This window comes from Toxorhynchites rutilus, chromosome 1 (genome assembly GCF_029784135.1).
Source record: "Toxorhynchites rutilus septentrionalis strain SRP chromosome 1, ASM2978413v1, whole genome shotgun sequence".
Lineage (NCBI taxonomy): Eukaryota > Metazoa > Arthropoda > Insecta > Diptera > Culicidae > Toxorhynchites > Toxorhynchites rutilus.
Genome location: NC_073744.1, coordinates 92,592,521 through 92,617,866, shown reverse-complemented (window position 1 = coordinate 92,617,866; position 25,346 = coordinate 92,592,521). Strand labels below are relative to the sequence as shown.

At 44.3% G+C, this 25,346-nt stretch overlaps 1 protein-coding gene across 1 annotated transcript; it reads left to right on the top strand.

The window, feature by feature from the left end:
- Positions 1 to 29: 29 nt before the first annotated feature.
- LOC129763372 (glycine dehydrogenase (decarboxylating), mitochondrial) lies at positions 30 to 25,090 on the top strand. Its single transcript, XM_055762373.1, has 5 exons — positions 30 to 431; positions 593 to 671; positions 22,180 to 24,305; positions 24,362 to 24,826; positions 24,894 to 25,090. The coding sequence occupies exons 1-5, from the start codon at positions 201 to 203 to the stop codon at positions 25,005 to 25,007; spliced, it is 3,015 nt and encodes a 1,004-aa protein (XP_055618348.1). The 5' UTR covers positions 30 to 200; the 3' UTR covers positions 25,008 to 25,090.
- Positions 25,091 to 25,346: the final 256 nt, after the last annotated feature.

Sequence of the window (25,346 nt, the reverse complement as noted above, 5' to 3'; positions counted from 1 at the left end):
ATTATTTAAATTGAGGAGACGATCGTGTTTTCGGTTTAATCCTGCGTAAGTCCTCTCGCAATTTATACGTTTAGTTGGAATCAATTGTAATCGACCTTAGACAACGTGTTCGTTTTTTTTTATTTTAGACTATCCCAAGATTGAAGTGTTGATAACATTCGATAACTGTGCTTTGGCGAAGCCTATAAAGTGAAGAAAACATGCAACGCATTCTAGTGAGAAAATTATCTCGAAACACCAACTCTTCTGTTTGTAGCAAGTACAATGAACTTCGTCCACTATTCACCAGTGATGTTCTGGTCAACAAACAGTCATATAATTTTTATGCCACTGTGGAAGATGTTTTTCCTAACAAACCAGATTTTGCTTCTCGTCACATCGGTCCCCGAAAAACAGATGTCGTTACTATGCTAAATTCAATTGGGTTTAAGGTAAAGATAACAAGCGATTAGTACAACGGCATACCGATGGAAAAATGAATATAGGATTTGCAAATTATCAATCAACTCCGAAAGTGGATTAATAACACGAGTGTTTCTTCTTTGTTTTGAAGGTGTGAGGTCTATAATCTTCTTTTTTTATATAATTGCAGTCATTGGACGAGCTCTCAGAAAAAGTTGTGCCATCCAATATTAAGTTCAGAAGAATTTTAAATATCGAAGACCCGCTGAGTAAGTACTTTGTCCAGACGAAATAGCACCACAAATATTATCCTAAACATGCAGAATAAAAAAATTCTGCGATTCATAAAATACTGTAATTGAGATAATTTTCGATTATTTTTTCTTGATATAAATAATTAATCGGATCTGCGTTTTGTTAATGCATATCACCAAAACAATGGAAAATTGATCGTCCACGAGTGAGTCGCGGTAAAAAGTGTCCGAGGAGATACAGTGCCGGACAAAACATTAAGCAAAAAAGGAAAGTGAAAAAATAATCTAATCCTGTGCTTATAATAATTTATTTGCATTGTTCAAAGAAATTTATATCATCTGTAGTTAAAACAATAGCAATTCATTAAAAATGCGTTTTAAGCATACTTGACAACTAAAATGATGCGACAAAAATTAAGACCCATGACGTCGACTTATCCTGGAACCACTTTTTGACGGTCTTGGCGACGTGCTTCGAATCGTTATCCCGCAAGGACTGCTATAGCATCCCTTAGGATTTGGACGTAAAGGTACCGATCCATGATATTATCCACCCAGGAGCCAGCCCCGTGCCAGGAGAAGCATCCCACACCATAATGTTCGCCCTCCATACTTGAATGTCTTCGTGGTATACTGTGGCATGTAAGCGCAGCCTATTGGGCGATGGACCCAAGTTTTTCTGTCCATGCCGATGACCACAGTATATTTCGCCGCTGCTTTTCCTTCTCCGGATCGATAGTATCCAAGTGATCTTTCGAGAACTTCAGCCGCGTCTTCAGTCTTCAGATGCTTCGGCGTCAGCATCGGGACCTTCCGAAGGTTTTTACCGCATAGCCCCTGCTCCACCAGCCATACAAATGAAACACAAATTTCTGCATAACTCGAAAACTAATCAAGCGAATCAAGAACCTAATTTGGTATATGAAGGTTGCAGGGGGCACGAATCGTTTCTATGGTGAATTGATGACCTTCTCCTCCATTTGATGTTTGCGCTAATGAAATTGATCTTTGTTCGAAAGTGCAAATTGATTGTAATGTGATTGTTGCGTACATCCCTGATGAGAAGCAACGCGCTGACGTTTGAACTGCGAGAGCTTTGAAATCCACCTTGTTCAGGTTCTTGAAAAGCCTTTTTTGACGTTTCCTAAAACAGCTCAACTTCTTCTTCTTTTGATCGGAAAAGGACAATGCAAGTTGAACTATCCTGAAGAAACGTTATCTCTACTCACTTGATAAACTCTGTGTAATCTAATCTAACTTTGTACTATCTATATATATAAAAATGGAGTGATGTCTGTCTGTCTGTCTGATTCTTATAGACTCGGAAACTACTGAACCGATCGACATGAAAATTGGTATGTAGGGGTTTTTGGGGCCGGGGAAGGTTTTCGTGATATTTTGAGACCCCTCCCCCCTCTCTAAGGGGGGGCTGCCATACAAATGAAACACAAATTTCTGCATTACTCGGAAATTAACCAAGCAAACGAAACCAAAGTTGGCATGTGAAAGTTTTAGGGTGCAATAAATGTTTCTATGATGGTTAGACAGTCCTTCCCCCACTCAAAGGGGGGGCTGCCATACAAATGAAACACAAATTTCTGCATTACTCGAGAATTAATCAAGCAAATGAAACCAAATTTGGCATGTGGAGGTTTTAGGATGCAATAAATGTTTCTATGGTGATAAGATACTCCTTCCCCCTCTCTTAGAGGGGGCTGCCATACAAATGAAACACAATTTTTTGCATTACTCGGAAATTAATCAATCAAACGAAACCAAAGTTGGCATGTGAAAGTTTTAGGGTGCAATAAATGTTTCTATGATGGTTAGACAGTCCTTCCCCCACTCAAAGGGGGGGGCTGCCATACAAATGAAACACAAATTTCTGCATTACTCGAGAATTAATCAAGCAAATGAAACCAAATTTGGCATGTGGAGGTTTTAGGATGCAATAAATGTTTCTATGGTGTTAAGATACTCCTTCCCCCTCTCTTAGAGGGGGCTGCCGTACAAATGAAACACAAATTTTTGCATTAACCGAGAATTAATCAAGCAAATTAAACCAAATTAGGAATATGGAAACTTTAGGGTGCAATGAATGTTTCTATGGTGGTTAGATACCCCTCCCCCCTCTCTTAGGGGTGGCTGCCATACAAATAAAACACAAATTTCTGCATTACTCGAGAATTAATCAAGTAAATGGGCGGGACGAAGTTTGCCGGGTTAGCTAGTATATATATAAATACGCTGAAAGGTAGTTCACGTAGATATCACGATTGAAGGCCATACTTATATAATATTTGTATTTAGGAAATATTAAGGGATCGCGGTAATTATATTATCCAGTTTGGGTACGAAGTCACGAGAAACCCACAAACGTGAGTCCTGATACAAACTAATTATTCAATGTAACCTAACCTATTATTGTAAACCTGCAGGAAAATTTTAATTATCCGTGAATAAATATTAAAATTTCGGAAATCTGTTTCATCTGTTGCTCCGCAACAATTTAAAATTTTCGTTTCCTGGACTGGATCTATCCGTGAAGATGCCGAAGGACCCGAGAGAAGGAAAAAAAGATCCGCCACCGCAGTCAAGTTGCGCTGCCTGTCAGTCAATGGACAACAGTCGCATGGTCGCATGTGACGAGTGTGTTACTTGGTACCACTACGAATGCGTGGGTGTGTCACAAGACGTGGAGGAAATAGACTGGAGCTGTAAGAAGTGCGTACTAGCCAGAGCAGCCAAATCCAGGTCAAAATCGCCACAACCGACCACATCAGCACGAACCGTATTGATATCCACAACAAATGTCACCGCTACCCAAGCAGCACAACAGAGTTACGAGCCACAAGATCCACCCGCAAACAGTGCGGTGGCCCCCGATGCACATGAGGGAACTTCCCAGGAACAGACGTCGAACGCGATAAGAGAATCATCCGGTAGTGATAATCTCACCCTGGCGCAGAAAATGAAGCTGAAGTTTCTTGAGGAGGAGCACGCTCTCGAAATGAAGTATATGGCGAGACGGCGCCAGATCCTGATGGAAACCAACGCAAGTTGTTTTCCTGAAGGTGAAATAAACTCACCTGTGCGTCCTCATTACCATTCGTCTCCGCACACACCGCTCCGTCCTGACGCGCAGGAATTCCATCCGCGGCCTAGCCAGCAGGCCATTAATTTAGAGCAGAGCGGTTTTTATCAAACGCTGTTAAACAGGAGCCAAATAGCAGCGAGGCAAGCTGTTTCCAGGGAACTACCCTATTTCGATGGGGACCCCGAAGAGTGGCCGCTATTTTTTGCCACATTCGAAAGTACCACTAGGATGTGCGGGTACACCCCCGAAGAGAATGCGGTCAGGCTACAGAAGTGCCTGCGTGGGAAAGCGAAGGATTCTGTACGAAGTCAGCTGCTGTACCCTGGGAACGTGAACAGTGTCATCGCCACCCTCAAAATGCTTTTCGGACGTCCGGAGATTGTGATTCATTCTCTCATTCGGAAGATCCAAGCGCTGCCAGCCCCGAAGGTGGACAAACTAGGATCATTGATCGACTTTGCCGTGGCGGTCCGGAACATAGTGGCAACCGTACAAGCTTGCGAACTCGACGATTATCTGTACAACGTGTCGCTGTTGCAGGAGCTAGTCGATCGTTTACCAGCGATGATAAAACTCAATTGGGCCATGCATCGCCAGGTTGCCAATACTCGTGTTACCCTGAGTTCATTCAGTGACTGGTTGTATTCCGTGGCGGAAGCTGCAAGCTCCGTGAGTATTCCATCCACTTCTTCAGCTGATCACAAGCAACATCGTGGCAAGAAAGACGAAAGGTACTTAAACGCACACCGTGAACAATCTCCACCACCGGAAAGGAAGTCCGCTGTTGATTCCTGTCCCAACGCTTGCTGTGTGTGTGAGGGGTCGTGTAACAAAGTGGAAAAGTGCAATAAGTTCCTCGGATTGGACCACGCTGGACGTTGGTCGATGTTGAGAGACCGTAAACTCTGTCGACGCTGTTTAAAAAATCATCGTGGTGCTTGCAGATCCTCATCAGCTTGTGGAGTTAATGGATGCTCGTTCAAGCACCATCGCCTGCTGCATAATCCCTTGACTAAACCCCCAACCAATACATCAGGTCCCGAATATTCATCCGTTGCATCTACTCCGAAGCCACCAAATCCACTAACCTCTCCCAAGTCGACCGAGGAACAGAATATTCCGGAAGCTGGGTCATCTCGTGGGCACAATTGCCATACTCACCGTAGCAGTTGTAAATCTGTGCTGTTTCGATATGTGCCCGTTGTCTTATACGGCCAAGGAACCAAGGTGCACACACATGCCTTTTTGGATGATGGGTCTTCCCTGACTCTGCTGGAGGATGACTTGGCAAACGAGTTAAACCTCGAAGGAAGTCCTCATCCAATCTACCTTCAGTGGACGGGTGACACATGTCGTTATGAAGATTCATCCCGTCGGGTTTCGATCATGATATCCAGCATTCGAAACAAGGAAGCAAAGTTTGCTCTATTAGATGTGCACACCGTTAAGCAGTTGAAGCTTCCATCGCAAACTCTCGCTTTCAACGAATTATCGGAAAAGTATCGCTACCTAAAGGGGCTCCCCGTTGATTCTTACCAAAACGTACGACCAAGAATTCTCATTGGGATCAACAACTGGCGTGTTGGTCACGTACTCGAAAGCAAAGAGGGAGAAGAAACGGAACCCATCGCAGCGAAGACACGCTTGGGCTGGATGGTATTCGGAACGTGTTCTAGTGGTCGTTATCCGGTTTCAGTACATTACAGCTACCACACAAATTTTGGCTCCTCTAAAACTGATGAAGACTTGCACAAATCTGTAAAGGAGTTCTTTTCTTTGGATAGTTTGGGGATCATCAAGTCCGAAAAACCAATAATCAGCCGTGACGACGAGCGTGCTTTATACATGATGCGTTCGTTAACCACGCTAGAAGAAGACCGCTACCGGACGGGCATGCTATGGAAGTATGACGACGTGAGGATGCCGAACAGTAAGAGCATGGCGATGAAACGACTTCTTTGCTTAGAGCGGAGGATGGCACGGGAGCCAGAGCTAGCTAAGGCGCTCCGTCATAAGATGAACGACTATGTGGAAAAGGGATACGCTCGAAAGTTGACCCTTGAAGAACTGGAGCAGCCACGCGATCGGATTTGGTATTTACCGGTCTTTCCGGTGTTCAACCCGAACAAGCCCGGCAAGTTGCGGATAGTTTGGGACGCGGCAGCAGAGGTAAACGGTGTATCGCTGAATGCGTTTCTTCTTAAAGGTCCCGATCAGTTGACCGAGCTCCCATCAGTATTGTATAAGTTTCGCGAGCTCCTGGTGGCCATTGCTGGGGACATCCGAGAGATGTTCCACCAGGTGCAGATGATTGAAGACGATCAACATTGTCTACGCTTTCTCTGGCGCACCGAGGATGCGCAAGATGAGCCTGATGTTTACGTTCTAGCCGTGATGTCGTTCGGAGCCACATGTTCTCCAAGCTGTGCTCAGTTCGTTAGGAACGAGAATGCCGAGAGGTTTCGATCGCAGTTCCCAGCAGCAGTTGATGTTATCCAGAAAGCCCACTACGTGGATGACATGCTTACCAGCGTAGAGACGGAAGATGACGCAATCGAACTGGCCCAACAAGTGAAACAAATTCACTCTCATGCGGGTTTCGAAATGCGAAACTGGGTTTCTAACTCCCGCAAAGTACTCAAAGCCATGGGCGAAGAGCAAGTTTCGGAGAAATCCATGGATATCGCCTCTGAGATGGCCAACGAAAAGGTCTTGGGTATGTGGTGGTCAACGAGCTCAGATACTTTCACATACAAAATGTTTACACAACGCAATGAGAAAATTCTTCTGGAAGGAAAGCGTCCAACGAAGCGTGAATTGCTGCGGACCATGATGTCAATTTATGATCCCCTGGGAATGATTGCACATTACCTAATGTTCATTACCTTCAGGACGTGTGGAGATCAGGCGTGTCCTGGGACGAGTGTATAGCGGATCGAGAATGGGAAAAATGGCAAACTTGGCTGCGCTTCCTCCCGAACCTGGACTCGTTGCAGATCCCACGCTGCTATGGGCTGTCTCTCTCAATTGGTCTTTGCACCAACATCCAACTCCACACTTTCGTAGATGCCAGTGAAGAAAGCTACGCTGCAGTGTGCTACTTCCGGTTCGAGGAACGCGGTCAAGTGGAATGTGCTCTAATTGAAGCAAAAAGTCGAGTCGCTCCTCTTAAATCTACCTCCATTCCGCGTCTCGAGCTCCAGGCAGCTGTTGTTGGTTCCCGATTGGCGAGCAATATCCAACAAGGTCACACGTATAATATCAACAAACGCTATTTTTGGGCGGATGCTCGCGATGTCCTATGCTGGCTCAAGTCCGACCATCGACGATACAGTCCGTTTGTGGCCTTACGCGTTAGTGAGCTGCTAGAGTCAACTGAATTTTCCGAATGGCGGTGGGTTCCCACTCGTTTGAATGTGGCAGATGAAGCCACGAAGTGGAAGCGAGTGCCAAATTTGGACTTCGACAGCCGGTGGTTTAAAGCACCAGATTTTCTGTGGCAATCTGAAGACCGATGGCCAGAATTTCCATCGTTGGGACCCACAAATGAAGAACTTCGTCCGAAGCTGCTTCATCACACAGAAAAAAAACAATGCATTGTGACGCTGAATGATTACACTCAATGGAAAACGCTTTTACAGGCTACTGCTCGTGCGCTACGATCTTCCAAAGGCACAGTAGCAGTACGTAGTTCGGAGAGCGATCCGCTAACACGTGATGATCTACGTGAAGCAGCAAACTATCTCTATCGGGAAGCGCAGGAAGACATCTATCCGGAAGAACGGAGGCTACTCACATACTCTAAACCAGATAATGCTAAAAAAGTTCTCCCTAAGAAAAGTCCACTGTTCAAGCTAGAACCATTTGTCGACGATGAAGGTGTATTACGGCTTCGAGGTCGCCTGAGCGCGTGCAACCTCATTGATGAAACCCAGAAACATCCCATCATTCTACCACGGCAGCATCTGGTTACTCATCTGGTGGTTAAACAGGTACATGAGGATTTCCACCACCAATGCCATCAAACCGTGCTCAATGAAATTAGAAGCAAGTTTTACGTCCCTCGTCTACGCGTAGTCTACGGAAAAGTGCGACGAAACTGTCAGGAATGCCAGATACTTCTCGCCAAGCCGGATCTACCAGCGATGGCCGACTTACCGAGAGCTCGTTTAGCAGCGTTCATCAGGCCATTTTCATACATGGGCCTTGACTATTTCGGACCCATGCAAGTCACTGTCGGACGCCGTGTGGAAAAGCGTTGGGGTGTTTTAGCCACTTGCCTCACAACCCGTGCAGTGCACATTGAGTTAGCACATACTCTGACGACGGCTTCTTGCATTATGATTTTGCGGAACATCATGTCTCGACGCGGAGTCCCAATCGAAATAATTAGTGACCGTGGGACAAATCTGGTCGGGACGAGCAAAGAGCTAAAGAAAGCATTGGAACAGGTGGACGAAAATCGCCTAATGTCCGAATTCACAACCGAAGAAACGAAATGGTCGTTTAATCCCCCAGTTTCCCCCCATATGGGAGGGAGTTGGGAAAGATTGATTCAGTCCGTAAAGAAGCTCCTGATTCAAATCCTTCCAACATCGCATCACCCAACAGATGAAGTTCTCCGAAACACCCTGGTCGAGATCGAAAATATCATAAACTCTCGTCCGCTGACGTACGTTGCCGTCGACAATGAAAGTTCCCCTGCCTTAACGCCCAATGACATCCTAGTAGGTTCATCAAACGGATTATAACCATTGGTAACCTACGACGACAGTGGATCGGCCCTTCGAGCAGCGTGGAAATCATTACAAGTGTTAGCCAATATCTTCTGGAAGAGATGGTTAGCTGAGTATCTCCCCGAAATTACGCGACGGTCAAAGTGGTTCAAACCAGCACGCCCAATTCAGGTAGGCGATGAAGTAATCATCGTTGATTCGAACTTTCCAAGGAATTGCTGGCCAAGAGGTCACGTGATCGGCACGAAACCTTCCAATGACGGTCAGGTAAGGTCCACTACGGTACAAACCAATTCCGGAGGGTACGAACGACCAGCGGTTAGATTAGCTGTGTTGGACGTCAGCACAGAGAAGAGTGAACCGGATAAGGATCCGGCCACCGGGGGGGCTGTTGCTTACATCCCTGATGAGAAGCAACGCGCTGACGTTTGAACTGCGAGAGCTTTGAAATCCACCTTGTTCAGGTTCTTGAAAAGCCTTTTTTGACGTTTCCTAAAACAGCTCAACTTCTTCTTCTTTTGATCGGAAAAGGACAATGCAAGTTGAACTATCCTGAAGAAACGTTATCTCTACTCACTTGATAATCTAATCTAACTTTGTACTATATATATATATATATATATATATATATATATATATATATATATATATATATATATATATATATATATATATATATATAAATACGCTGAAAGGTAGTTCACGTAGATATCACGATTGAAGGCCATACTTATATAATATTTGTATTTAGGAAATATTAAGGGATCGCTGTAATTATATTATCCAGTTTGGGTACGAAGTAACGAGAAACCCACAAACGTGAGTCCTGATACAAACTAATTATTCAATGTAACCTAACCTATTATTGTAAACCTGCAAGAAAATTTTAATTATCCGTGAATAAATATTAAAATTTCGGAAATCTGTTTCATCTGTTGCTTCGCAACAGTGATAAAACGCACTCCTGTATCTTCTTCTATCTATATAAATGAAAATGGATTGCGGAGTGTGTTGATAAGAGCAGAACTCGGGAAAGGAATTGTCCGATTTAGGGCTGTTTATATTCTATCACATTTTCTGTATCAAACATGTAACGGAGAAACATGCTATTTGCAAGTGATGGAAAAGTGATGGAACGAGAATAGTGTCTGAAAATAATTTCGATTAGAAAATCAACCAATGAACAGTTCTGCGATTGGACCCATGAACGTTCGCTTAGTATGAAAACGTGAATGTTTGAAGGTATTGATGACGAAAAAATTGGTGGAAAGAAGTTTTCTGGGTCAGCTAGTGAGAAATACTTACCAGGATCCGAAAAACACAAAATACCATCGAGAAAAATTCAATTTTCTTCGAATATCGGTCGAAACCACACTCGAAACAACCGAAACGAGAAACTGGTCCTAAATTTTGTCACGTAATTTAAGTTGTTAAGTATGCTTTAAACGCATTTTTAATGGATGACTAATGTTTCAACTACAGATGTTATAAATTTCTCCAAACAATGCACATAAATTATTATAAATGGATTAAAGCACTGGATTGGATTATTTTTTCACAAAGTTTTGTCACTTTCTTTTTTTTGCTTGAGCAGTGATCTTGATGTATTGTCCGACACTTTTTTTAATATTTTTTTACCCTTCTCTCACCCCCGTCTCTAAGGAACTCATACTCGAGCTTCCTAGAGCTAGTCTCCATTTTTTCACAGGACGCTACAAAATTTAGAGTAAATGGTGACGGAAGACTCGGGACAGCATATCTTACGATTTTCCGCTGGATAGACTCAACTCTCGAAATCCGGTTTGCTTGGAACGGGCACCAAGCAACTGCGCTATGCTCCAGTGTGAACCGAATTAGTGAACAGTATAAAGATCGGTGACAGCTTGGATGGCGGAATTCACTTATTATTTTGAAAATGAATTCTAACTGTCTATTGGCATAAGCCTCTGTTCGTTGTAATGCTGTCGGAAGCTGAGTGCACTACCAAGTCTAAGATCACGGATGGCTAACTCGCGAAAATACTTGCACTATTGACTTTAGCTTCCGATGGAAAAAGGAACAACCTAACGTTCCTTGGTTCCAATTCAGGGGGAATCGAAGTTTGCTTGCTTTTGAATCATTGTCAGCGTATGTAATCACTTTGAATTGGCTTAGCGAGTGACTCTTAATGCTAAAGCAAACTCTTCTTACGTTTGACGCCCTCATCGAGAAATCCCTCCAATTCATGTTCTTCGAAGGTTTTTGTCATTTCTTCACACAGAGTGCCACCAAAATCACTGTTTTTGAAGTGACATTTTCACACAAATTCAAAACATAAAAAATCAAATTACTATTATGTCACAGCCGTTTGACACCCCTCCCTCCTAATGCGGTCCGCACCCCCCACATTCCCGATTCGACGCCACTGAGTGCATGTGTCTGTTAGACTCCAACACCTTGTACAATGTTGATAATGTACAATGTGGAGCCGTGGAGCTACCGGCCTAGAACAGCACTTCGGGTCTTGGTCCCTGTCCCTGTCGTAGGAGGCAAATAATCGGGTGACAACGCGAGTAAGGGCGCGGTAAAGCCTAGCATGAAGGACCGTGTCAACCCGTGCATGGCTTCACAGTTTGCATAGATAACCATGCGATCACTAAAAGCGACTATGTACAACGAGCGGAGATAGCGGCCCGAAGTTGGGACCCACCAGACCATGAATACGAACGATAAATTCAACAGACGAAACGACGAGAATGACGACACACCAATTGGAGTTGGAGAGACGAACGTGTTCGCAAAAAGCGGTAAGCTCCAGAGATCACCAGCGCGAACGACCAGCTCTGTAAATAACACTCCCCTAGGACAGCAGCAAGAACTACAAGGAGAGGTTGCCCCAATGTTTGCTCAGAAATCCATCAACATCACTTCCTCTGGAGGATTGCAGCTTGGTAGGTCAAGCCCGATGGAGGTAAAAAGAAGAGTAAACGAACTCTATGAGTTCATCAAAGACAAAAACAACGTCCATACGAAGATTAAGCACTTAGCGACGAGCATCAAATCGGCCGTTATGGCTGCTGACTGCGAGCAGAACGAGTTGACCACGCGAGCCGAAGTTGCGGAAAAGGCACTAGTCGAAGCTAACGACAACCGTACCGTTGAGGTACAGAAGACGCCGAAGGAATCTCGGAACCTTCGATCGGATAAAAGAAAGAGTGATACTCCTGGAAACGAAGGAGACCTGAAGATAGCAAAAAATAATAACCCGGTCGAAGGAAGGCGAAGGCAGCGGGTGGCCCACTGTCCGAAACCAGACGGAAAAACGGAAGAAGAGAGAAGAGAAGAAAGTGGTGCAGGTGAAGAAAACCCCTAGGCCCTAAAGCGAGCGAAATTAAGGTGATGCCCTGATCGTTGAGGTGAAGGGAGGTGTGACTTATGCATCACTCCTACGGAATGTGCGAGACGATCCAGAATTGAAGGAACTGGGAGCGAATATGGTGAAAACCAGGCGCACCCAGAAAGTAGAGATGCTCTTCGAGCTTAAGAAGGATCCGACGGTCAAGAGCTCAGCTTTCAGAGAACTTGTCGAGCAGTCGCTCGGGAAGGAAACGTGAGAGCCCTATCTCAGGAATCAGTGGTCGACTGCAGGTATCTGGATGAAATCACTACAGACGAGGAGTTGAGTCGCGAATTACTGGCTGGACGATATTCTGATGATGATCCGCGGTGTACCCGCTGAAGATTGAGCCTCAGGTGACCAAGCGGATGGAGAGATCCTTCATGTGCATGGGCTTTGGACAACAGGCAAGAAACTGCACAGGCCCCGATAGGTCTGACCTTTGCAGGAAATGCGGCGAGAAACGGCATGTTGCGAGAGACTGCACGAAACAACCGAGATCTTCTTCTTCTTCTTTTTCAATGGCTCTAACGTTCCTAGAGGAACTTCGCCGTCTCAACGTAGTATTACTTGCATCATTTTTTATTAGTACTTAGTTGAGATTTCTATGCCAAATAACACGCCTTGAATGCATTCTGAGTGGCAAGCTCTAGAATACGCGTGATCACAGTGCAAGTCGGAGGAAATTTCTTTGACCCCGACCAGAACGGGAATCGAACCCGAACACCCGGCATGTTAGTTATGACGCTAACCACTCGGCCACGGGAGCACTAACAACAACCGAGATACCTGCTCTGCAAATCAGAGGACGGTAGCGACCATGCGACAGGAGACTTCAAGTGCCCCTCATACAAGAAGGCTCTGGCAGATTCGCAGCGATGGAGATAATCTAGATAAACCTCAACCATTGCAACACAGCTCAGCAACTGTTGTGGCAGTCAACTACAGAATCAAGATGCGATGTTGCAATCGTAGCTGAACCGTATCGAGTACCTCGCGATAACGGGAATTGGGTGACGGACAGATTAGAGATGGCCGCAACACAGGTGATGGACAGATATCCTATCCAGGAAGTAGTTGGAGGCTCATATGAAGGTTTCGTTATCGCCAAAATTAATGGAATCTTCATGTGCAGTTGCTATGGATCCCCGAGATGGAGCAGTTCGACCAGATACTAGACGCAATGACCGCGGAATTAATCGGTAGGAAACCGATCGTCATTGGAGGTGATTCGGCGGTGGAGTGGGGAAGTAGATGTACCAATGTAAGAGGGTACAGTCTACTGGAAGCTCTTGCAAAGCTGGAAGTAACGCTACTCAATGTAGGAACCACCAGCACCTTCCGTAAAGATGGCCCCGAATCTATCATCGACGTCACCTTCTGCAGTCCGTCGTTGGTCACGAAAACGGAGTGGAAAGTATGCGAATCGTATACACATAGTGAACACCAGGCGATCCGGTATAGAATCGGTCAACGAAACCACGTGATAGTACGGAGGACAACAAGCAGTGAACGGAAGTGGAAGACGAATGCTTTCCACAAGGACCTTTTCGTTGAAGCACTTCGTCTAGATAATAGAGCATTAGACTGGAACGCGGAAAACCTGACAGATTTTCTGATGAGAGCGTGTGACTCTACCATGCCGAGGAAATTAGTCCCTAAGAACAAACGACGCCCAGCTTATTGGTGGAACGAAACACTCCGCAGTCTTCGCGCTAGTTGTCTTCGAGCCAGAAGAAGGGTCGAGCGTGCAAGTAATAGTGCCGACAGAGAGGAGCGTCGAACGGTGTTCCGAGCAGCTAGAGCCGCATTGAAACGGGAAATTAGACAGAGCAAATCGAACTGTTTCAAGGAGCTATGCCGAGACGCAGACGTCATCCCATGGGGCGATGCTTATCGAGTCGTGATGGCGAGGATCAGAGATCCAGTGACGCCCGTCGAATCGTGTCCCGAGACGCTGAAGTTCATTGTGGAGGAATTATTCCCGAGGCATTATCCAACGGGTATCTGCACCGTATGAAGGTTCCTGGATACCTGTGCAGAATCTTAGGCAGCTATTTCCAGGACCGCGTTCTAGTCTACGAGACGAGCAGAGGGCAGGTACCGATGAAGATGACGCACCCCAAGGCTCTATCCTGGGCCCAACGCTCTGGAACGTTATGTACAACGGAGTGCTGACATTGAAGCTTCCCAGAGGCGTGGAGATCGTGGGCTTCGCGGACGACGTCGCACTAACAGTGATAGGATATTGCCGAATATATATTGCCGAATAACACTGAACCCTGCAGTAGCAAAAGGCGTCTTCTAGCTACTGTATCCTTATCAATACTGCGGTACGGAGCGCCAGCCTGGTCTGCGGCTCTCGAAACCCATCGGAATCGCAGAAAACTGGACCGGACGTTTCGGCTCATGGCGATGCGAGTTGTGAGCGCGTACGATTTCGTTGGAAGCAGTATGCGTTATCGCCGGCATGATCCCGATTGGCATCACCCTGGCGGATAAAAGCGAGTGTTACAGACGTAAGGGAACCAGCGACTTCCAAAAAACGGCGAGAGCAGTGGCAACAGGAATGGGACACAGCAGAGAAAGGCAGGTGGACATATGGGCTCATACCGGTACTATCGACCTGGCTGAACAGAACACACGGAGAGGTGAATTTTCACCTGACGCAGTTCCTGTCTGGCCATGGCTGCTTCAGGCAATATCTTCATCGGTTCGGGCACGCAAGGACGCCTCTCTGCCCGGAGTGCGGGGACGTGGAGGAATCACCGGAGCACGTCTTGTTCGTGTGTCCCAGATTCACCGCAAGACGCGAGGGGCTGCCTGTCCTTCATGCTGGGAATATTGTGGAGGAAATGTGTCGTGAAAAGGGCATAGGTACTTGTGGTCTGATTCTTTGTTTTTCTGCGTGAGTAGGAAGGAAACTCGGTTCCCTAACCAGCTGGTCTTTAGTTGCTTGCTGGGGCGATGTTGATTGTCCGCTGCGCAGGGCTTCTTTCTGCCGTGTCTTCCGATCTCCTGGCGTCATCGACTGAGTATAAAAAAGAAAAGGCCCTTTCGTCGGAACTGACCAGCTAGTGTTTATCACCGTGGCGTCCCCATTTAATTTAATTTTCCAATTACGACGTCAACGACATTCACAAATATACAAAACGTGAACATTTATCGATACCTAATAAACAAACAACACATAACATTACTGAAAACTACACTTATCTACATATTTCAATCCAAACGACGCTCACTTCAACTTCCGGAGACGGTCACTAACAGAAAGGAAGACCACATACAACGGACAAAAAAAACAATGCCGACAGACCGAGCACAATTATCCTATCCCTTTGTGCGACGGTAGTCACCCTATTCCTGGATGGGGCCTCTCATTTACTCAAACCAGTCCATTGTTGAGTACGCGGGGTCTCTCAGATGAGTTTGTGCGGAGCTTATAATGACTCTGACATTTGGATGATTTTGTTGTCAGTGGTTTTGGTTTATTTCCGTTATGGCAGAGTCATCGCTTAAGCCAATGACGAAAGGATGTTACAACGTTACACTTCTGAACGTAGGCACCAGCAGCACATTTCTAAAGGATGGCCGCGAATCAATCATCTATGTAACTTTCTGCAGCCCATCGCTTGTGGTAAACACAAAGTGGAAAGTGTCGGAGGGATACACACATAGTGACCACCAGTAAATTCTGTATAGTATCGGCCAACGGAATCCTGCGGTGGTACGGTGAACAAGAACCTGTGAGCAGAAATGGAGAACAAAGGTTTTTGACAAGGAGCTTTTCGTCGAAGCACTACGCATAGACAGCAGAACTCCTAGTCTGAGCGTCGATGAGCTGTCAGGAATATTGGTGAGAGCATGGGACACAGCGATGCCGAGAAGACTGAACCCGACGAATAAACGACGTCCAGAACGTGGAACGAGACACTCAGCATCCTCCTCACTAACTGTCTACGAGCCAGAAGAAGAGTCCAGCGGGCTCAAACCGATGTAGAAAGAGAGAACATCGCGAGTTGTTCCGAGCGACCAGAGCCGTCTTGCAGTACGAGTTACGTAGGAGCAAGCCAAACTGCTATGTCGAGACGTCGGCGGAAATCCTTGGGGTGGAGCATATCGAATCGTGATGGCGAAACTCCGTGGTGCAACGACACCCATGAAAAACTCGAGGTCATCTTTAATTGACTCTTTCCGCAGCACGACCCACCCACACTGTACGGTCAGGACGAAACCGAGAACGCACAAGTCACCAACGAAGAACTCATCGCGATGGCAAAATGTTTAAAGGTGAAAAAACATCCGACCCCGACGGAATCTCCAACGTGGCCTTGAAATCGGCGATCTTTGCTTCCCCCGACATGTTCAGGATGGTACTGCAGAAATGCCTAGATAACGGTCTCTTCCCTATGAAATAGAAAATCCAAAAGTTGGTGGTGCTTCGGCAACCAGGAAATCCATCTGGAGATCCTGCATTGTAAAGGCCAATTTGTTTGCTGGATACTTTAGGAAAGCTCTTGGAGAGGGTTATTCAACACTCTTGGAGATGGTTATACAACACAGAGAGGATACAGATACTGTAAGGCATCTCGTCGGGAGTTCCACAATCTTCTATCCTAGGTCCAACACTTTGGAACACGATGTACGACGGTGTACTAGCGCTGAGGCTACCCAAGGGGTACAAATCATGGCCTTCGCGGACGACGTCGTAACAACGGTAATCGGCGAAACCCTACAGGAAGTGGAAATGTTGGCGACTGAGACAGAAGACACAATCGGTAGCTGGATGGACAGTGTAAAGCTCCAGATGGTACATCACAAAACCAAGGAACTGTTAGTAAGCAATCGCAAAGCAGTACAGCAGTCTCGGTTGGAGGCGGGCAGTGAAATACCTCGGAGTTACGATCGACGACCGGCTAAACTTCAACGTCGACTATGCATGCGGGAAGGCGGCAAAGGCCATGAACGTGGTGACAAAGGATCATACCAAATAGCTTTAGTCCAAGCAGCAGCAAAAAGCGTTTCTTGGCAAGCGTATCTTCGTCGATACTGAGGTCGTAAGCGCTTATAGGATTATTTCGACAGAAGCTTTGTATGTAATCACCAGGATGATTCCTATCTGCATCACTCTGGCGGAAGACGGCGAGTGCTACAAACACATGGTAACCAGCAGTGATGGCATTTTCACTGAAATGATACACCGGCGCGCGAGTTTCATGCCTAAACTGAGGATACAGTCATCCCTCATCAAAGAGAAACCATACGCTTTTTCCTTTCACTGGCGAATATATGAAAACCATTATTTGCTAGTTGGGCGTAATTTTGATGCGAGTGATTCACACTCTCTTACACTCTCTTTACTCTTGGGAGTTCGAGTGTGCGAAAACCTGTGTCCAGCACCGAAGCGCACTGATTCGCATTCTACCACACTGAGGAGTACAATGAAGAGTACACTCAAGAGCAAACTGAAGAGTGTAATCTCATAGGAAACAGGCATGTTTCACCATGATTCACCTTTTTTCAGCGAACCACAGCACTATGTTAATTGAAAGCCACTTCTGTTCTTTTACCTGTGCGTATCCTCCAGTATCCACTCTAGAGCGACAATGTGTTGAGTGAAAAAAAAAACGGATCATCTTGCGCTCACACATGGTCGTCCGTTGGTCGTCGATAAGTTGCTCGTTATTGATAGCTCTGTTCGGGAAAGCAGTCAAATGGACAGAACAAATGTATGGGAAAATAGAAACACCTCAAGTTTCCATGAATTTTAACCATTTACTAACAAGGGGATTCTAATGTATGGCATATTAAACAAATCTTACGGAATTCCCGATTCGTTTAGTATGTAAATCGCCAAAATCCGTTCGCGGCAAAAATAGTTTTCTTTGACGTAGGACTACGTCTAACCGGAAGATATAGGGGGTGAAATGGAAATCTAGGCACTGAACAAGTAGGAAAAAATGCAAGATTTGGAACGCTTATAACTCGAGCATTTCTCAATAGATCGCAAAGGTTTTTGCATCAATTGATAGGAAATATATCTACGCGTCTATCATAACAAATAACATTTCATTTTTCTTGAGATAAATAATTGAATAATTGTGAAATATCAAGCATTGTCCAAATGCACTATGTGCCCATTTTTGATTGGTCCATTTTGTGCTCCTCAAATCGTACCGACCAAAACGGGCAACCAGAGCAGCAGCGAAATAGAATGAAGCACGATTGGAAAGGAAAAAGAAAAAAATGAACGAAACATTGGTCGCTGTCTCACACATGCGTAATTCTCGAGCCAGCCAGTCAGCTTAAAAATCCCCGCTCCGCTGCCGTAACGATCATTCTCATTCAAACCGTACACCACATCAGTTCGCATCACAACACATCAACAAACCAACCCAATCAGCCATGTCTGGACATGGCAAAGGAGGAAAAGTGAAGGGAAAAGCAAAATCCCGCTCGAACCGTGTTGATCTGGAGTTCCCCGCAAGGGTAGCTAGGCCGAGCGCGTTAGTACCAGTGCACCAGTCCACCTAGATGGCGTTATATAGTTTCGGCCGCCGAAGTGATCGAGTTAGCTGGCAAAGCTGCTCGCGACGATAAGAAAACCCGCATTCGTAACAGAACACATTCGGTTCGGTGGACATCAAGACAACAGGCAGTTGCAGCGAGTGGCGAGTGGCAAATGCAATCGCAAAACGGCATCAGGTAGCAGAAGAAAAAAGTTTGTTCTTTATACAAACTGCTTTGGTGGCAAATCCAGAACAAGGCGGCATCGAGGGCGTTCGGAATGTTTTTTTTTTCAAAACCACGAGTACTAAGTTTTCTAAATTGGAATAATTCCATAAAACAAGGCGCTTTTCAGGGCCATTAAACCTTCCAAAAAAGGGTTTAGGAAATACAGTTCAATGCTTTCTAAAACATTATCCAAAATAATAATAAAACACAAATTGATGTTTTCATAATTTGTTTGCCAGGATCTGATGAGTATGTGAATTTGGCAGTTGTTCTGAGCTTATTGATAGTTGGGGACTTTCCTGATTATTCAATTTTCACCAAATCTTAAATAACAGATTGAAAGTACAGTAATTTACAATTAGTTCGACATTTAGCAAATTGGACGGACATGTAATGCGACTTATTTAGTTGGACATTTTTGTAAACATAGAGATCCAAATTATGACCCCACATTGAAAGTCGACACTGTACCACTGTCATCGCAAATGTTCAATTACAGGTTAAAATCGCCTCCAATGCGACACTGAGTGGCACTTCGGCGCGTCGCATTAAATATAATTTACTGTACAACATGTCACGAGCTGGAAGGGAAGAAATTTTCCAACTGTGAAAGCTGTGGCGAGTGGTAAACGCAATCGTTAAACAGGAAGGTTTAGTCGAACAAGATGGGGATATCGAGTGATAACAAAACAATAAACTCTTCAAATTAAAGATAATTTTGTGATCCTGAAAAGGACCCTTTTTAGCCTGCATGTGAATCCAACGAGCGAACAAATCGTAATGAATGTATTTTTATGCCATCGCTGCCTTTTAACGCTCTTTCGTTCGTCTCGTTGAACTCGCCCCTTTGGCTGAGTCTGCCGATTTGTCTCTATCCTGTGACCGTGTACCGCTAAAGTACAAAATGCGCGAATCCGCTGAAAAATATCTCATTCTCTTTCAAACCGTAAATCAGTGTTGGTGGTGGTTGTATGGCATCGTTTCACATCACATCGCATCAACGGATTGGTGCCGGAGCACTAGTATACCTAATAGCGGTTATAGAATTTCGGCCACCGGAGTGCTCGAGTTGGCTTGCAAAGCTGCTCACGACAATAAGAAAACCCGCCTACAGAACAGAACACATTCGGTTCGATGGCAACAACTAGTTTCAGCGAGTGGCAAACGCAATCGCAAAACGGCAGCAGGTAGAAGAAGGAAAAAGTTTGTTTATACAGACTGTTTTGGTAGCAAAACCAGCCACCGTAAAACACGGCGCTTTTCAGGGCCATTAAACCTTTCAAAGAAGAGTTATTAAAAGTTTTTCACAATACCAATGCATTCTATAGTGACATAATATGACATATAATATAAACTGATTTATTTTGTTTATGGTTGTTCTTGAACTTATTGGTTTGGGGTCTTTTAAATTGATCATTCAGTTTTCACAAACCCATGCATGGTTTCCGAATTAAAAGTGGCTTCAAATTACAACACATTGTATGCAGGATGGCATTAACGAATTTTGTCGTTACCAAGAACTGCTTTCTTTGGTTGATAACTGATGTTGAAAATTGACTGACGTTACATCTGCATTGTATAGAAACATAACTAAGGAGCAACATGATGAGCTATGTATTTCCTGCTGCTCTGTCCTTATTTTAAAGGACTTTAATCCTGTGTTAATTTACTGTTGGTTTTTCAGAACGCTTATAGCTAGTTTAATTCTCGACAGATCGTAGAGTTCGTCTCCAAAACCTCAGTTCTTTTTCATTTCTATTTACTTTGTTTGCGGAGATACAAATCTTACAATTCATTCGACTTCGAAACCACAGTTTAAGGTACGGTAATGTGCTCAATAGTGAAATATATGATAGTGAATAAGCTGATGACCACCTATGCATTCCCTATCACAGCCATCATTTTGATTGTACGATATGTGCATACGCCGAAAGATGCCCGGCGTTGAACATTTAATAAGTACAAAGCCTTCAGAAAAAAATCAAGAATCAACTATGAGATAGTAAGAAAAAATTGATGTGGAGTCGATCTGGCGTAGTGGTAACATCCATGCCTCTCACGCTAAAGATCACGAGTTCAATTCTCACTCCCGACATTCTTCCAAAAATGGAATTAAAAAGTGACGAACCAGCCAAATGAGTTAAAAATCACTATAATACAGATAAAAAAAAAAAGAAAAAATTGAGAAAGTTTGTAAAAAAAAAGCAAAAACACAACACAAAAGTTCTTTTCAGAACCCCCAACATGTTCATAAAGAGTAAACAGTAAACTAATCCATTTTTCAGGTAGATAGGTGGGTATTCACGTAGGAGAAGAAAATAAAAGAATATATTTAAAAAATATATTTAGCAAAAGCTGTCCCCTTTGTATAGTCCTACGTCACTCCGGTTATGTTCCCGACATTACCCACCCGTCTTTTTTTTATCCAAAATATATATTTTTATTAAGGCTCATATGGCGTCAACCTGACGGGGCCGGGAGTTCAATATTTCGACAATGTTTGCCTTATAACTATGTTAGTAATATGTAACCGATTACTCGCGGTTGGCTTGAGGTTAGTATTACAAGTGTTTTCGTAATTGTGATGTTGCTGTCTCCAATGTTCTGTACCTGTGCCCGATACGGGATACTTCCTTTTGGGATGCAGCTGACCATTAATCAGCAACGCCCCCTAGTCTGTACCCCATATCTAGCGTGGTGCGTCTTCTCGACTCGAGGAATCCAGGATATAATGGTCACTAGCCGGCGCAAACATCAGCTCGTGTAGAGTTGTCATGAGCGGTACAACCTTTGGCTCTTGTTGAATGATCAGTGGACTGCACAACCTTTGGCCCGTGTATCTGTAAAGAGTGTGTGTATGTATTGCCGCGACTAAGTAAAAGTTTATAGATCGGATAGGAGGAATATGAAACAGGGACACAACGAAGGAAACATCATTAAACGTTGACACCGGCGTTTCTGAGGAACAGGTATAGATGAAGCAGAAGATCAGGTTCACGGCTACCTAAGATATCCCGGACGGGGATATCCGATTGTCTGCCTTTTGCTCTCAGTGCTCTAGCGAGCTGAGAGCGAGCAGCATGGAACCGGATACACGACAGTTAAATAGTTATTAACGTTAACTTTATTTCATAAAAACGTGACCTGTTTTCTGATTTGACACCCTTAATGAAAGACGTAGTTCTACGTCAAAAGGGTATAAAAACGTTATTCAGGAGAACAGCCATCCCCCGATGTAGTCGCCTAGATGTGGTCCCGGAGGGAATGTGGCTACGAATAGAAGGCTTAGCTTTAGTGGGTGAGAGCCCCACTCAACGTCTGGGTTAACCCTTCCCAGACAAGGCTGGTGAAGCGTTTCTCACCTCTTAAAACAACCCTTGTGCATACTCACTTGATTTTCACGTATAACTTTCCAAAAAACTATGTGTGTTACTCTTCCATTATTATAAGCAACATCATTAACAGGGTTCTTCACCTCATGTTTTTTGTATTAATACTAAAAAAAGATTATATTAGATTACATATTCCACAATTGTCATCGAATAAAAAAACATTTATCTGTTACTGTCTTTCCAGATGAGCATGAGTTAATCGACAGAATCCGTGGAATATCTAACAAAAACGAAGTGTGGAGATCATACATCGGCATGGGTTACTATAATTGCCTGGTGCCTCATCCCATTTTGCGCAACATATTTGAAAACCCTGGTTGGACTACGCAGTATACACCGTATCAGCCGGAAATTAGCCAAGGCCGACTGGAATCCTTATTGAACTTCCAAACGCTAGTAACTGAGCTGACTGGACTTGAAATTGCTAACGCATCATTACTGGACGAAGGAACCGCTGCAGCTGAAGCCATGAGTCTTTGTCATCGTTATAATAAGCGTAAAAAAGTATTCATCTCGCGAAAACTGCATCCACAAACAATTGCGGTTGTTAGGACCCGACTTGAAGCGTTTGGAATTGTTGTTCTCGTTGGGTCAGTCAAAGAAATAGACTTCGCAGATCATGAAATATCTGGTATTTTACTACAATATCCTGACACATTTGGAGATGTTCAAGATTTTGAACAGGTATCCGCTGATTGTAAGAAAAACGGCACATTAGTTGCCGTTGCAACTGATATAATGGCTTTGACATTGTTGAGACCCCCAGCCGAGTTTGGAGCAGACATTGCTATAGGCTCCGCTCAGAGATTTGGTGTTCCTCTTGGCTATGGTGGACCACATGCTGCTTTCTTTGCATGTAGACAAAAACTGACGCGATTAGTTCCAGGTAGGATGATAGGAGTCACAAGAGATATGGACGGACAAGATGCATATCGCTTAGCCCTCCAGACAAGAGAACAACATATCCGCAGAGATAAAGCTACGAGCAATATTTGCACCGCCCAAGCTTTGCTGGCTAACATGGCTGCTATGTATGCGATATACCATGGATCTGAAGGACTCAAAGGAATCTCCAATAGGATTCATAAATGTGCTCTCACTCTCAATGCAGGTTTGAAAAAAGCTGGTCATGTACAGCTGAACAAAGCATTTTTCGATACATTACATGTCATCCCTCATGAAATGAGTACAACAGAGGTAAAAGCTAGAGCAGAAGCGAAAAAAATTAATCTGCGTTATTTCGACGATGGATCAATAGGCATATCTATGGATGAAACAGTAAAAACATCGGATATTGCAGACCTTCTATGGATATTCAATTGTCCTGATATTGATGTAGCCATTGCTGACCCTGCTGTTGCTGGTAGCTCGCTTCATAAAACTCAGTTTAAACGAACGTCTCCATTCTTAACCCATCCGATTTTCAACAAACACCACAGCGAATCACGGATGGTTCGTTATATGAAGCAATTAGAAAACAAAGATATATCTTTAGTACATTCAATGATACCATTAGGCTCGTGTACTATGAAGCTCAATTCGACTACCGAGATGATTCCATGCTCTTTTCGGGAATTCACAGAGATACACCCGTTCGCTCCAGTCGAACAGGCCAAAGGTTACAAACAAATGTTTGACGAATTGGAAAAGGATCTGTGTGAAATCACTGGTTACGACAAGATATCATTCCAACCAAATAGTGGAGCGCAAGGTGAATACGCAGGCTTAAGGGCTATTCGAAGCTACCATGTTTCTCGAGGTGAGGAAAACAGAAATATTTGTTTGATACCTGTTAGCGCTCACGGTACGAATCCAGCGTCAGCTCAAATGGCTGGTATGAGAGTGGAAGCCATTAGAGTTAATAACCTCAGCGGAACGATAGACACTGTTCATTTGAAGGAAAAAGTCGAACAACATTCCAACAATCTTTCTTGTTTCATGCTTACTTATCCTTCTACTAATGGAATTTTCGAAGACAATGTTGTGGATGTTTGCGAACTGATTCATGCTCATGGAGGTCAGGTTTATCTAGATGGAGCGAATATGAATGCGCAGGTCGGACTTTGTCGCCCAGGGGATATTGGGAGTGATGTTTCTCATTTAAATTTACACAAAACCTTTTGCATTCCACATGGAGGTGGTGGACCTGGGATGGGACCTATCGGTGTGAAAAAACATCTTGTCCCATTTCTCCCAACACATCCAATTATAGATCCCTTGGCTGGATGTGAGAATAAAAGCTTTGGTGTCGTCAGTGCAGGGCCTTACGGCAGCTCATCAATACTACCTATCTCATGGGCATATATCAAGGTAAATGTGTCATACGAAATAAACATCATCAATATATACATTCGCTATATTTTCAGTTAATGGGTGGCCGTGGATTGCGCCGAGCAACACAAGTTGCAATCTTGAATGCCAACTATATGTCCAAACGATTAGAGAACCACTATAAAACTCTCTATGCGGATCCTAACACTGGTTTAGTTGCACATGAGTTCATTATTGATGTGCGCGACTTCAAGAAAACGGCCAACATTGAGGCTGTTGACATTGCTAAACGTTTGATGGATTATGGTTTTCACGCACCGACAATGTCGTGGCCAGTAGCTGGAACTTTAATGGTAGAGCCAACGGAATCGGAAGACAAGGAAGAGCTAGATCGCTTCTGTGAAGCAATGATCTCGATACGCAAAGAGATTCAAGATATCGAAGAGGATATTTTAGATATCCGTTTAAATCCGCTGAAAATGGCTCCTCATACCCAAAAGCAAGTCATTTCCTCCGAATGGAACCGACCCTATCCAAGAGAGCTTGGCGCGTTTCCTGCGGTAATATGGGCTGTTTTGTTGTTCTGTAGTAATAGCACAAAACTAATATTTATATTTTATTTCACAGCCATTCGTGAAACCTGAGGTGAAAATATGGCCAACTGTCGGACGAATCGACGACTTGTATGGAGATAAGCACTTAGTTTGCACTTGTCCACCGATGGTTCCAGACTATGAATAGTCGCTAACGGAAGGAAACAGATTATGTCATATAGTGTAGTTATGATTTTCAACGAAATGAAAATAAATTTGTATCACTTCTAATCATCATTGATTATTTTTCCTGACATCAGGCAACCGAATAACATGAAGCAACCGGATATCCCCGTCCGGGATATCTTAGGTAGCCTGATCTTCTGCTCCATCTCTACCTGTTCCTCAGAAACGCCGATGTCAACGTTCAATGATGTTTCCTTCGTTGTGTCCCTCCTATCCGATCTATAAACTTTTACTTAGTCGCGGCAATACATACACACACTCTTTACAGATACACGGGCCGAAGGTTGTGCAGTCCACTGAT